This window comes from Colletotrichum fructicola, assembly GCF_000319635.2.
Source record: "Colletotrichum fructicola Nara gc5 chromosome Unknown KSG_Nara_v1_contig01, whole genome shotgun sequence".
In the NCBI taxonomy this organism is placed as follows: domain Eukaryota; kingdom Fungi; phylum Ascomycota; class Sordariomycetes; order Glomerellales; family Glomerellaceae; genus Colletotrichum; species Colletotrichum fructicola.
Window position 1 is genome coordinate 3,427,983 of NW_027094051.1, and position 14,321 is coordinate 3,442,303.

Here is a 14,321-nt window from a genome sequence, read left to right on the forward strand (position 1 = left end):
CTTGAATGCTGTTGCTGATCGACGCAAAAGACTCAAGTGTGATAAAATGATGTGTTGTGAAATTACCCCGCCGACAAGAAGCAAGGTAAGGGAGAAAAATTGGGAGTCAGGCGGTTGGGGGAAGAAGGAGAGGAAGAGAAAGAGGACGGAAGAGGAGGAGGGGCAGATGAAGTAGTCTTCCAAAGGTCGAGGTGGTGGACGTGTGAAAAAACTCTAGCGGCCCGCGAGTCGGTGAATTGGGCAATTGCGTGCGAGGGGCAGAGAGGCTGGGCTGGGTCCCGGGGCAGTTGACTGGAGAGCGAAGTCGGCTTGCAGCCTCAATGTCACTTTTTTGTGTTTTTCCCCTCCTTCTCACCGTTGGGTAGGTATGGATAGTCAATGGTACGAGCAATTGGTACTTTGGTGGAGGCCCCGGAGTTTTCGTTATTTTATTTTTTATTTTTATTGATCGCCTCTTTTGGATTCTGCCAGCCAGCCAAACCGCCGGGAGAAAAAAAAATGAGGTGAGAAGTCCTTCCAGTAGCGTTGAGGTGGGGTACTTTGGAAAGGGAAGGAGGGGTTGTCGCAGATTGCTCTTGAGAAAGTGGCCTCTGACACTTCGTGAGAATGCAGCGTGGCGGCTGGCGGGACTCAATTGGGGGAATTTTGCTTGAGGTCTCCACTGTTGGCGAGGCACCTTAAGATGGCGGGGTACAAAGCACTATCGCAAGCTGCGAGGGAGCTCCGGCGGGAGGCCGCAAGCCACCCATTGTTTTCTGTTAGTGCCCCTTTGTACCTGCTCAAGCTTGTCCCTACCTTACCTCACCTACAGCTAAGGCACCTAAGGTACCTCCAGGTGTAGCTTTCCTTGCTCCCTCCATTGGCTTTTCCCATCGTTTCCTGCCTTTCCCCGGTGTTCCATGCTCTGCGCTTCTGACCGTCTGTGCTCCAAACCGAGTATTGTAGCAAAAAAAGGCACAGAGAGTCAGACAACTGCATGAGAGGCCAAGGTCAGGCCAGCTAAGGTTCGTACCGGCGACAATGCAGCATAAGACACGCAGACACAATGGCCGCAGGCCTGAGGCGAGAAGCGAGAAGGGAGGGTACCTCAGGTATGGAGGGGCGGGCGATCGCTGATTGGCCCAACCCGCCACAGGGCGGCAGGAACGCAAGGGACCTGCCTCGAAATGGAAGGGCGGTGTGGGCAATGGTGGGATTCAGATTTTGCCTTATCGGAGCCAGAGATAGCCAACGGCCACCTTCTTGCCTCACACTTCAGGATCCCACGAGCTTAAAGCCATTTTTTTGTGGGCAAGCGCGGGCAGCTGCGTGTCCCTGCCTCCCATTGGCCACTACCACTGCTGTGAAGCACATGTGGTCCAGCGAAGCTCACCTCACCAAGCTGCAATCCAAGCACCAAGTAAGGAGACATCTCCAGGGTCCTCCTCGAGCTATCCAAGTGTTGAGGTGGTGATGCATCACGACGAATTCCTCGGCCTCCCCCTCAACTCGGACAGCCATGTGTTACCCTCACGCGCGCTTTTTCTCTCGATTGGATGAATTCTTCACCGTTCAATCGAGCCGACGTTGACGTCGTGGTGGGTGTCTCGAAGACGGCCTAGCTCTCACCCGAACTTTTCTTTTTTTTCCTCTCTCTCGCAAACGGTGTCCAGTCCAATTGCAGTCGATCCGCCACTCGTCACCGCTCAACGGCGCCTGTTGGTACACTAAAATGATCTAATCCAGTCTCGCCCGCTGCTTGATCGTCGTGGGAGCTCCCGACGTCAACCGCCATCTTCTGAAGATCATCAATGCCCCTCGTCTGGTCTGTCGCTGTCAAAACATCTTGGGCAAACAATCGCCTGCGATGGCCGTGGCCTCGACACTTGTTGTTTCTGGGGCAATCCGCAATGGCGTGATCGACCTAAAGACCCAGGGACCCAATCTTGACCCAGACACGACCCAGACAAGAACCCGCCGACTCGACGATTGACGACGGGGCGGCGGCAGAGGACCGGAGTCTTTTCGCCTCGCCTGGGAGACTTCGTGGACCCTGTCTCCAGCTGGAGAGACGACGACAAGAAGAAAAAAAAAAATTCCGCGCAAAACAGACTACTGCGGTAGACCCTTGCTCCCGGTTCTTCCTCTTGTTACCAGGTACGGTTACGGGTCGGGGGTCGGACACGGGTGTCGGGGTCGCTGTCGGGTCGGGGGGTTCTCAATCTTGCAATCTTGAATCTCAAGACTTCCGAGTCCCTCCCACTCAAACACCCCTCAACTCCACATCTCCATGCAGGCACATCGGAGCCAGCTGCCCCCGATATTGCAGGTCTCCCTAGACCGGGCTTGTCAATGGGCACCGCCTCTGCATTCTGCCGCCCGGCCCGACAATCGCCCTGTGCGCCAGCCTCCTGGCTCAGTGGCTCCCCCTTTGCAGAAGCAGTGTGGCACTTTTTCCACTCCTCGCGGCCATGCTCGCCTCAACTCCGCGGTTCGACGCCCGGTTTCAAACCTCTCTTAGACGAGCTCGTGAATACGGGCCTTCGATTTTTCCAGCGAACCCCAACTCCACGACTGAAACCAAACGTCCCATGGTTGCGATATAGGTGCCTGGGCCTTAGCATCCGTTCTTCGGCTGACCTGCGTCAAGATGCACGAAAATCCCGCGACCTTGAGTTGCACTGCCTCGACGATCCAAGCAACATTGGACGGCCGCAAGAAGGAGGACAATGCAGCGCGGGCGCAGTCGAAAAGATCGAGAACGAACGGATCCTCGATGCTGGCTACGATCATTGCACATCTACCGGTTAATAGTCATGGTCATGGTCATGCGCATTGAGATGCCTCCTTTTTTTCAATGACACCTGAGCGCTGCAAAAGACCAACTCGAGGACCAGGCGGCCGTGATTCGTGATGCGGGCGACTGAGGCCAGCCACGATGCCCTCGCGCGCGCGCAAGCGGAGCTGTCTTCAACGAGTTTCATTCCGTTATAGCCGGGGTTGTGGGAGCTAACACAATCCTTCTCACAACCTGCTTAGCTTGTTTATTGGCCACAACTGACAAGGAAACAACGACACAAGACGCCTCAACTCTTCGTCTGGCTTGCTCGTCCAAAACATTTCAAGCCATGAGTTTATAAAAAAAACGCCACCAAAAATAGGAGCCGTGATACCATCTCTGTGCCGTCTGTGGGTGAGATTGACAGCCAAGCTGGTACGCTGCCACCGAACCCACGCGTGTGCTACGGCATCCTCACAGAAGAGTGTCTGGATGCAACTCCAATCCCCTTGGACCGGTCTGGTAAGAGATCGTCTGCACAGACGAGACGGTTCTTGACAAGGGCTTGCGGGAACGTCAAGAAATGCACCCAAGCCCAAGCACCGCACCCCAGTCCTATATCAGCCACAGCTAAGGCTGCCCCAAGCTTCCGCTACAGCCGTCTGCCCGCGAAAAAACCACTGGCTCACAGCCCGCAACCCTGTCACCTGAAGCAGTCGAGCCATGTCGAGGGTACACTTCGCGCGGCACGCCTCCCACACCACTGCACACAGCGTGTTTGACAATGACGTTTGAAACCGCGACCCCTGCCCGTCCCAAGCAACGACATCTCGTCTTTTTCGTGAACCGCTGTCCCATATCAGCCTTCTCTTAAGGCGAGCTGCCAGGAAGCCGCCCGGGCGGACCCCGGCACGAGCCCCAGATGCCAGCAGTAAGCACCGGAGCCAGCCACGGCTGTCCCTCCTTTCTGAAACCGACTTAACGTCGATTATCACGTATAAGCTTATTCGCACACTGCGCTTGGCAGACGACAAAGGGGGTTTCGTGCTAGACTGTGTTAGCGAAGTTTGCGTGCGCCATGCCGCCATCCCATGCTCTCCACCACGCCGTTCCATCCCATGCCGTGTCCTACACTGGTCCCAAGCCGGCCCCATGCTCCTCCCATGCTCTCCCATGCTCTCCCATGCTCGATGCTGTTGCTCTGCCCTGGCTGGAGTTGCATCGGGGGCACTTGAAGCAATTCATAACGGGAGAGCTTTCCTCGGTTCTGGGTCAGGAGTTCGTGTGTGATCTGCTCTCTTTCCTCTTCTCAAGCTCTCTGGGAGAGTCATTGCAACGCATCACGTCTTCACGGCCTTCAACTGGTTCCTTTTCCTTGGTTTAGTATCTTTATTCTTGTGTGTCTGTTCTACTTTCTTATCACAGAGCTGAGCTCGAATATCTGGTGCTGAGCACTACCATAAATCATCACAATGGCGCCTATGTCGAGACCAAAGGCTATCTTTTCCAACCCTTCAATGGGCAATGTGTAAGTCGTCTACCCCTGATCTGCCAACTCAACACACACGACTAACAAACTCGTTCTCAGATCAAGCGAGGATGAGAACGTGGCCCGCGTATTCGTCGGCAGAGGCGAGAAGATGAAGGAGTTCCGCGTGAACAAGAGGATGCTCAGCAACGTCGCCCCCTTCTTCGAGGACCAACTCGACGCCACGCCGGCCGGCATCGTCAACACATCGGGCAAGCCCGTCCAAGTATGGCTCCCGCAGCAAAACTCCACCATCCGCCTCCCCAACGAGTCCGCCTCCATGTTCGACCTCTTCGTCGTCTGGCTTCACCAGCGTGACGGCTTCCGCCGCCACCTCGACGAGATGATCACCCTCGTCAGCGACGCCCCCGGCGTCCCCTGCCAGCGTCTTCACTGGGCCCTCGTCCGCCTACACATCTTCGCCGCCCGCCTCGATCTCCACCACCTCCAGGACCTCGCCATCGACGCCCTCCAGGACATCTACCTCCGCTGCGACTGGGACGTCACGCCGCGCTTCGTCGAGTACGCCTACGGCGACTGCGACTCGCCGGCCGCGATGCGTCTGCGCAGGTGGACCGTCGCCATGGTCGCCTGGTCCGTCGCCGGCGGCGCCACCTCCTCCTCATACCACAACGACGCCGACGCCAGCGGCCTCGACCGTTTCCAGGCCATGTTCGAGCGCTTCCCCGACTTCACCGCCGACTACACCTCCCACCTCCGCAAGATGAAGTCCAGCAAGCTCGACACGCGCATCAAGAACCCACAGCTCCGCATCCCGGCCAACAAGCTCCGCAACGAGGAGCGCCAGTTCGGCTTCCGCCAGTGCTCGTTCCACAGCCACCGCGCCGCCGTCGGCGAGCGCAGGTGTCCTCACACCACCGCCAGCAGGGAGCTGGATAACTTCCTCATGGTGCCGTTGGTAATGGAGATCGGCCCGGCGCCGGCCATCCGCAGGAGCAACTCCCGCCGGGACAGGCCGCAGCATCTGCGCACGCAGAGGATGGCGCAGCAGCACACCGCGCAGGTCTTCTAAGGGGATAGAGAGGGAAGTGTCGTACGTCAGTGGAAACCGTTCCCAGGTGGACGTTTTCACCAAGAGTCCGGCCCCAACAAACGATAAACCAAAAAAACAACCCGCCCTCCCCTTCCTCCTCCCCCGAAAAAATCTTCTTTTAATCATTCGGCTCCGTCAACAAACGGCCCTCCTAAACACGCTCACAAATCCTCGGGAACCTCCCTCTTCGGCGCGGCACACCCGCTGCCCATGAACACGCCAAACCCCTCCCCGGGCTTCGACGCCTGCCGGAACGCGACGCGGCTGCGTCCCGCGTCCGCCAGCTCGAACACGAAGCTGCCGCCCCCGCCGTCGCACCGGCCGAGGTCGATGCTCTGCGTGCCGGGCTTGACCTTGACCGCGCCGACGAGGTTCCTCTTCTGGCGTACGGCGTCGTTGTCGACGTCGGCAAGGGTGGCGGCCTCCGGGACGCGGAACACGCGCAGCTCCGCGGCGCCCTCGCGCTGGATCAGCTCCCAGCTCTCCGAGTCCTCGGGCATCGCGAAGAGCAGCTGGCACGGGGTCATCGTCGTCGGTGCCGCATCTTCGTTTGCGATTGACGACGTCGAGCCAAACGTCACGAGCTGCGCGACGCGGTTGGCCTTGTTACCTAGTCTCGATAAGCACACCCAATCCAACATCACACAGAGGGGTGGATTTACCTGTGGCGTCAATATCCTGGTTGACGTAAAAAAACGAACTCGGGTCCTCCTGCTCAAAGGGCTGATCCTGTAGTAACCACGTCAAGGACGCGGGTGCCTCGACGCGCGCGCAGGCGGTGGTGATCGGTGTCAGGGATGAAGACGGCGTCGTTTTGCCGACGGCTGATCCGGCGACCGACAGGAGTTGTGTGAGGACCTTGACACTCAGACGAGCCATAACTTTTTTCTTTTGTGTTCCTGTGAAAGAACCCAAAAAAGATGTATATAGTTTTTGATCAGATTTTCCGGGTGGGGGGGGGGAGAAAGAGGAACTTTTTTTTTCTTTTTCCCCGAATTGAATATACTAGATGTTCTGTTTGGAGAAATCTCGCTGTTTGTCGACTCTGTGATGTTGATGTGATGCCGTCGTATGATTTTTCCCTTGTGAATTCGCCTCTATGCGTGTGCGTGTGCTTGTTTGTGTGATGTTGCCGCTTGCCGTCGTGGTCGTGTGAAGCTGTGAGGTTCGTTCGTGGACGAGATTACACACAGCTTATGTCGCAAGCAAGTCAGCTTTCCCACTGCACTGTGCTAGTCGAGCTTGGAGCTTTTTGTGTGTTAAATGAAGTCTTAGACTCTATGATCTAATGCAATATCCCCAGAATACGAAAAGAATAAGACGCGAGAAAAGCAGGTCGAGGGTGTGGTGGTGCGGTCTGACACGATATTATAGACTTTACCACCCCGCTTTCCCTCCCTTCCCTTTTCCCTCTGTCAAAGGCCCGGAGCAGCAGTATGTACCTAGCATAAGCCGGGCGTAGCGGCCTAGGGAGGGGGGGGGGGGGGGGGGGGGGGGGGGGGCGTCCAAAGACATGACTGGAAAGAGGGCATGCGACCAGAAAGGTGTGTGTGACCACCGGACATTCTGAGTTGTACAAAACCCAAAGCTTGGACGCGGTGCCTGGTCCGATCTCCGTGTAGAGGTCTCTCGCATGAGCCGAGAGTTTGGACTACCAAGTATTGCCTCTTTTGGGGTAGGTAGGCTTTTGCAAGCTCGGATTCTTCGTTCTATTCAGGCGTGACACCGGCGCTGTCATTGCATTCTCTCGTGCTCTTTCCGCTGATTTTGCATTGGAATTGAGTTTCTCACAATGCGAGGTGTTCAATGTATCTGTCTACCTACCTTGTGTAAGACGAACGGCAAGAATAAGGAATGCAAAGACACATGAGAGGGGGGCCCATCGATGCGCGAGCCGGCTCCGTGCGCCAAGGGGACCGCCGGAGCTTTGGTGTGGGCGCATTTTTTGGGCGGACCGGGGGGATTAGGTAGGAGGGGCGCTGCGGCGGAACTGGGTACGGATAGGCAGCCACTATTAGAGAAGCGAATGCCCGAATGGACCTGACCTTGTTGATCGTTCGTTGGGGGATTCGGTCAGTGGCTTGTGTGCATGAACGAACGAACGGCGTTTCTGGTGGCTTCTGGGCCGGGTTTGAGTAAAGCTGGGTTAACGGCTTGGCTTGACGGTGGTGGCTTCACATCCTTCTCGAGAGAGAGAGAGAGAGAGAGAGTTTCTTGCTGGAGTGCTTTTCAAACTGGACACTTCCAAGGGGAATTGTCTGCCCAGGTCACGGAGGTTCAAGCAGGCAGCGGGAATCACATCCCCGAGAGAGAAGAACCGCCCCGAGGGACGCAGAGGCTCAGCCCTGCGAGTCCCTGCCCCTTGCCCCTGCCCGAATGTTCAGCAGTGCTTGGGTCCAACTTCTTCTACCCTTTAAGCTAAGCTACATCTAATTTATAGAGGTTTACGCTATACTATAGAAATTTTATTTATACTTTAATAGATATTTACTATATATTATAATACTATTTATAATAACTAAGAAAACTTTAATCTAAATTTATAAGAATATAATTAATAACTTTAATAGTTTATAAATAACTTATTATATAAGATTATATAAGATTATATAAGAAAAAATATAAGTTTATTCTTCTTTTATTTATTAGCTATTCTTAATAAAATTAACTTATTATAATTAAATTAATTAAAATATTTATTACTAAGTTAATAAATTAGAAAATAAAAGAGAAAGTTAACTTTATTACTTTTATAAAAAAGTATAAATAGTATTTCTAAATTATTATTAATAATATAAGTTTTAATATTAAATTTTTAAATAAATCTAAAAATAAATATTACTACTAAATATTTATTTATTAAATTACTATATACTTCTTCTTTAAATCTAATAATACTAAAAGTAGTAATACTTATAAAAAGGATTAAAAAAACTCTATAAAAAGCTTAAATATAATAAGAAAATAAAAGAAATTTAGAATAAGTTTAATAAACTAAATAAATATAAAGAATATAAGAATAAAGTAATTATAGTAATTACTATAATTTTCTCTAACTATTAAAGCTAAGAGAAGTAAAGGGAGAAAGGAAAAGGGGGGGGAAGGGGGGGTTATAAGGGTAGCCTGTATACTAGTAGAGTTTCTAAAAAGTATACTTTAATACACTATGTCACTTCACAGTGAATGCTTAGGTCCAACTTCATCCTCTTCTGTCCCGGTGCTCCAGTCTATTCCTTGTCCCGATGGGGGTTAAGATGGGTTTGCCGGGCTTGATGTAATTTAAACAAGCTGCTAATTAAGGTGCTTTTTTTTTTTTTTTTTAATACGGGGATGGGCGCCGCGTTTGCTGGTCGTTCGTTCGGGAACGATCCGCTACTTATTTAGGTGCCAAAGGGGGGTTTGTTTCGTTTGGACGGGCTTCCTGGGTTAACGTGACGGCGCCCTGGGACGGGGCCTGACTTACTTACAAAGCAGCGCGTTGTACTGTAATCACATCTTGGCGGATGCCTCTCTCCCTCGCGGAATAAGAAAGTCACGCGCAACCGAGTCCGATTTGACGTGCTTGCACAGCGTTCTCCCTACCTTTGGCCTCGGACTTGACATGGTTCGCAGGAGTAAACCACATGGTAAACCACGCGCGCTCGCTCACCTCGCTCGCGTGTGTTGGGGGGCGCTCGGGGCCTCTGTCACGACACCTCCGATTTCCCGGGTCGGGTTCCCACCCCTACCTCTAGCTGGAGACGGGCCATCCCCTGGCGCGCCGGCCGTACAAAAAGGGAAATTTGAAGTGCGGTTTTATACGAGCGACAGCCGTCACGTAGATCCCTTTATGTTTTTCCGCGGGTCGCTGTCATTACCTCTGCGTAGCTCGTATTCTTTCCCTCCCCGGATTTCTGTAATTTTATTCAGAGGTCGAGCTACAGTGCAGTACGACGTCACGGACGCAGTGAGGAGAATGGGCCGGAGAATGCTCAGCGCAAACGCCAAAAGTCTCGGCCGGCTGTGACGGATCGGAGGACAAGACATTGGAGGCCTTAGGGGCATGGGCTAGCAGACGAGGAACGCAAACTGGGGATTCAAACTCATTGGAACCCAAGAGTCCTTGCGTCTCTCTTTCATTCTCCCAATGTCTTGGTGTTTATTAATTGAGGGGGGGATGGGCAGCATAACGGCGCCAACACTCCACCGCAGGGCGCGCGCGCGCCGCAGGGCGAGAGACAGCAGCAGCGACCTCAGCAAAGCCGGGCGTAAGACCAGACATCGTCGGGCTGAGTGAGATGGATGGAAAAGACAGACACCGCTCCCTGCCAATACTTGGAGAGCGGCACAGCCAGTGGTCAACTCCGTTTGCGCTCCCAAAGCAGTCGGCAGGATCGGTGGTTCAACCAGTGATGCCTGGCGCGAGGAGAGTGATGTAACACGCACACACAGCCTGCAGATCGAAGGTGGCCGTTCCCATCCTCTTGGGATCGATCGACTCTGGGGAAGGATGGTCCAAGGCAGACGGGCTGATGATGACCCCTCCCTCCTCCCCGGAGACTTTTCCCCAGGGAAGTGTGTGCGTGTGTGTGGCAGACTTCTAGGCTGACAGCTGTGCCAGCTAGCTGGACCAGTTGGCCAATTGGAACATGCCACTAGACAGACAGACAGACCATCCGTCAGAGCTGTACTAGACCGCGAAGCACTACCACCGCCCGCCGCAATTTACACAATTCTCAGGTGCAGGAGAAGCAAACCAGCACCCAAGCCCAACTCGTTATTGAAGCTTAAAGATAAAAATAATGGATCTGGCTTGAAAGAAACATACATCGTTTGCGAGCTAGAACCATGAGCACAAAAGGGGTCTGTCTACCTTCTCCATTAGGGAATCGAGAAGGGACCGGACGACGGACCGCGCTTTCGTTCGGGTGTTTCGGGCTCCGGCCGGGCGAAGGCGAACCATTGAACAGTGTCACAGCCCAGAACCGTAACGAAACATTTCATCGCCTTAGAATACACGCTCTCCTATAAATTGCCCATATCGGCCGTTCCATGCGAAAGGCCAGCGCCCATGAACCGCGTTTCGTCTCGCGGGACGGATCGCTCGCTCGCTCGCCATTTGAGATGAGCCGGAGGGGGACGAGGACTCCCAACCGGAGGCCCGAACCGGTGGGGGTGCTTTTTTCCGTGCAACGAAACCTGGCTTTTGTTTCTTGCTGGGGAGGCCGTGAGACAGGACTGGCGCCTGCAACGCCCACAGTTCAGCGACTGTGCGGTTCGAGCCGGATATCCGGGATTCTCGAGACGAACTGTGTCTGAGAGGGTGGGTGTGGGTGGGCAGACTGAAGCAGCGACGTGGTGGCCGGCGATGGAACCGGTCCGTCCGTCCCCGTCCCCCGCCGCAAAAGTCAAGCTCGACTTGGACCTGACCATCTGGCTTATTTCTCGGCCGAGTGGCTAATTCACCCAATGGGTTTATTCAGTACTGTGGTCAAGCTCTTAGTCAAGGAAAAAAAGGGCGGCAGGCCCGCTGCGACTTTTACCCGGAATACTGCGGCATATTTTTTTCTCGTCCCTTTGCCCTAGAACTTGCTGGACGTCAAAAATCCTGCAGGACACCAAAGTGGTGAGATGTCGACAAATGTCAACACAGTCTTCCATATCCCATCGAAAGCATCCAGAGAAAACTCACCTCCTGCAGAGATCACAACCAGCTTACCGAAAAACCCATTCCTCATTCCTTCATCTCCCATTCCTTCAGACTCCAGACTCCTGTCGGCAGCGAAGCATCCGACCGCCCCATCCGAAGCCGAAACCGAGCCATCCAGAGCCTCCTACCAGACAACACGATCTGCACACCCAGCCCATCGTGTATCCTAAATAAATAAACAAGCACCACGAGAAAAAAGGGACAAGGACCAAACGTCTTGGGACAGCGGAGCAAAAACAATCACAGAGGTACGTACGTCTATCGTTCCCAACGCTGACCCAAATGCAAGCCGAATGGACGAGGACAAGATAGGTACCCGACACACATCCCCCGCACATCACGCCGGCTACATGCAACACAGCAGCAAACCACACACCCGTCTTGGCCTCTTCCGATAGGTCCAGCCACCTCCTCTGTCTGGCTGTCCTCATCGAATCGCTTCATGTAAGTTCGACTGCACATCATCGAGGACATCGATCCATAGGACCATTCGTGTTCCGCGGTCAAACACACAAGATGGCACAAACATGCGTCAGTTGACGTCAGCGGGCCTCACAAAACACGAAGTTGGGCAGGAGAGCAGTATGCCTAAAGATCGTTTCCATTCGTCTAAAGAAACCGGTTCTGATTCCCGGCTCTGACTGACACTGGGTTGTTTTGTCTTTTTTGCCTTTTGGTGACTTCCCTCAGTAAGGAACCTTTTTTTTTTCGTTTCTCGACAACACCGCCGGAGCCTCCAAAAAAAGTCCGCTGGTTTGCCAATAAGTACAAGCAAGAAAAATATCCGACGTCCTCGTCGAGTGTCGTTTCATCATATCCTTCGTCATGGTTTTCATAACAGGAATTGGGCAGCTATTGCTAGCCAAGAGAACAAAAGGGGGATGACGTCCAAATCGCATACTATCTCAAGCAAAGCGGAAATTAGTCCTCCAAGCCCGGAGGGTTTCGTTCCCTCGATATGTGAAGCAAATGTGTCCGTGAGAAGTAGAAGTAAGGAAACCATCGTAAGCGTGCTGTCGTCTATGTACCGTCGAGGGGTATGTCCTTGCAAGAGTCTGTCTACATGGGTATCAAGCAGATGACTCGCATGAACTCGTAAAGTCGTCAAGTAGTAACGGGCGTAGCAAATGTACAAAGAAAATGTTCACTAAAAGGGCGATTCCGACCGGCGGCGATTGGTATCGCGCTGTCTGAACTCCCGAAGACGTTCGTCAATATAGGCCAGGCGGTTAGCCAGGTTGCGAGGCGGAGCTGATCCACTTTCGCCAGATTGTTGGACCGTCGCAAAAGGACGGCGGATAGTTCCGTGGTCGAACTCTTCCGGCTGAGTGAACCGGTTGGGGAACGAGAAGCTAGTTGAACCAGGGAAAGGTGATCCCAGGCGCGCAGGAGGCGCAGCAGGGGCTGCCAGAGATGCTCCAGCAGTCTCCGGCCGAGCGGACGGAATTGGCATCGGAGCGGTAAAGAGTCCTGCAATGTTTGTTCGCGGGACGAACAGGTCATCGTGAACGTTGCTGTTCGTTGAGCTAAACTCCGTATCTGGGCGGAGAGGCGTCTTGGGCATGTCGTCGAAAGGAGAAGGCCCAGTCCACAGATCAGAGCCGAGACTCGGGCGCTTCGTCTTTCGCGGCTCATGAGTAGCCAGCCTTGGCCTCCCAACGCGCTTTTGAGTGTTGGACCTACTCCTTGTCAAGCGGGCTGGAGGTTGAAGGGTGCTGCGGCGATGCCCCAAACTTTGGTTTTGTCTCTGAGGCATCGAAGCAATCGCGTCAGAGAGGGCTCCAGTCGAACTAGGTCCGTAGCTGTTGGGCATGAAAGGCGAAGCCAGCCGCGGGCGTTCCTCCACAGGTACGTTGAGACTGGAGACATCCAGAGGCAAGGAAGGAAACGGTTCAGTCATTGGTTCTTCGACGGGTTCCGGGCTTGACTGTGTGAGTTGTGCCAGGGGGCCTTGGGGTTGCATAGCCTCAGAGGTGCTGAGAGTCAGCGACATTGACATGTCGTGAGCCGAGAAGACGGAAGGGGACCGGGCCGGGGTAGATCTCCGGTTCCAGAACCTTGTTGCGGTCCGGCCGAAAGGCGTCGGGCTATAGGCGAGGAATTGAGTCTTTCGGGCTGCGGAAGAGGCTGCCTTGAGTTTGCACAGCTCTCTCAAATGAGCACGAGTGGCTGCACATGTGTGTGGCCACTGCAAGAAGGTGCATGCGGCTTCCACGGTAGGGGTACTGCTGCCGCTCTTCGGATTCAACGATCTCTTCGCGCCTTTGGGGCCTCTCCAACTCCTCTTGGCTTCTCTGGCAACACGGAGGCATACTCCGTGAGGAGGGATACAGCTTTTGCCGGTGCGAAACGGCGTGACCTTGGGGTCTTGAAGGTACATCAGATAAGTCGTCCAAAGGTGATCGCTCATGGCCTTGGTCCAAGGGGCCTTTCTCCTCTTCCCCTTCGCGTTGACTGGCTTCTCAGCGACCTCATCGGCAGCATCTACCAAGAGGTTGAAATGGTCAGAGGCCTCAGTCTCGGGGCTGATACACTGCAAATCTTCGGACGTGAGAGAGAAGCGGCTGAAGAGGGAGGCGCTGGTTTGTGTAGACCGCGCGGTGGATGGACGGCTGGATTCGCATTCCGGGGTAGACTCGCCGCTACTGAAGGCAGAGTCGATGGACCAGTTGGGATATCGTCTGGGAGTTAGCGAGGGAGCGGCGCCGGGTGCTGGCGTTTTAGGTGGGGAAAAACGCCTGCCGCGAACTTTATGTAACGCGAGATCATCCAAGTCTTTGAGGTTGTGGATAACCGGGTAAGTCATGCTGGATATCTGCATGTTTGCGCCAGCTGCGTCGGGTTCTTCAATGCTCGGAATTGGCACATCAGCAGCAGCGACCGACGCGAGAAAGTGGCTCGTCGGGGCGGTGAGGTTGGATGCGACGCGCCTTTTCAGTTTGAAGCGCGGACGCGGAGGCGACGGTGGCTGCAACTCTTCATCCACCGCGGAAGGCTCCGGTGTTTTGGGGTTCGTCTCTGGATCATGGAAGCGAAAGCCCTTTGGCAGGGTCGCCGCTCCGGAATGTTGAGTATTCATCCTGACCGGTAATAAGATGATTTCTGACACGCGACGGCCGCTTAGAAGAATGCCAAAGACGGCGAAGCTCGGCGATGAGGTCAGGTAACAAGTTTCCAGACCGAGAACAAAGAGAGCACGTCCGTTGAACCCGTCTTTGTGGCTGTAGTTTGAGACAAGCTGGAATTCGAACGCTTGGCGATTCGCGTAAGAGCGCGCAAAATCTTTTGCGAA

General features: G+C 54.0%; 3 protein-coding genes across 3 annotated transcripts; 1 reads left to right on the forward strand and 2 right to left on the reverse strand.

The window, feature by feature from the left end:
* Positions 1-4,230: 4,230 nt before the first annotated feature.
* CGGC5_v001004 (uncharacterized protein) lies at positions 4,231-5,319 on the forward strand (the record flags this gene model as incomplete). The annotated part of the gene is made up of 2 exons (XM_032025579.1): positions 4,231-4,286; positions 4,347-5,319. 2 exons carry the CDS (start codon positions 4,231-4,233, stop codon positions 5,317-5,319), a joined length of 1,029 nt encoding a protein of 342 aa, XP_031877861.1.
* Positions 5,320-5,501: 182 nt separating this feature from the next.
* CGGC5_v001005 (uncharacterized protein) lies at positions 5,502-6,219 on the reverse strand (the record flags this gene model as incomplete). Its single annotated transcript, XM_032025580.1, has 2 exons — positions 5,502-5,950; positions 6,003-6,219. 2 exons carry the CDS (start codon positions 6,217-6,219, stop codon positions 5,502-5,504), a joined length of 666 nt encoding a protein of 221 aa, XP_031877834.1.
* A 5,957-nt stretch (positions 6,220-12,176) lies between these two features.
* On the reverse strand, positions 12,177-14,108 carry CGGC5_v001006 (uncharacterized protein; the record flags this gene model as incomplete). Its single annotated transcript, XM_032025581.1, has 1 exon — positions 12,177-14,108. One exon carries the CDS (start codon positions 14,106-14,108, stop codon positions 12,177-12,179), a length of 1,932 nt encoding a protein of 643 aa, XP_031877833.1.
* Between the last annotated feature and the right edge of the window lie 213 nt (positions 14,109-14,321).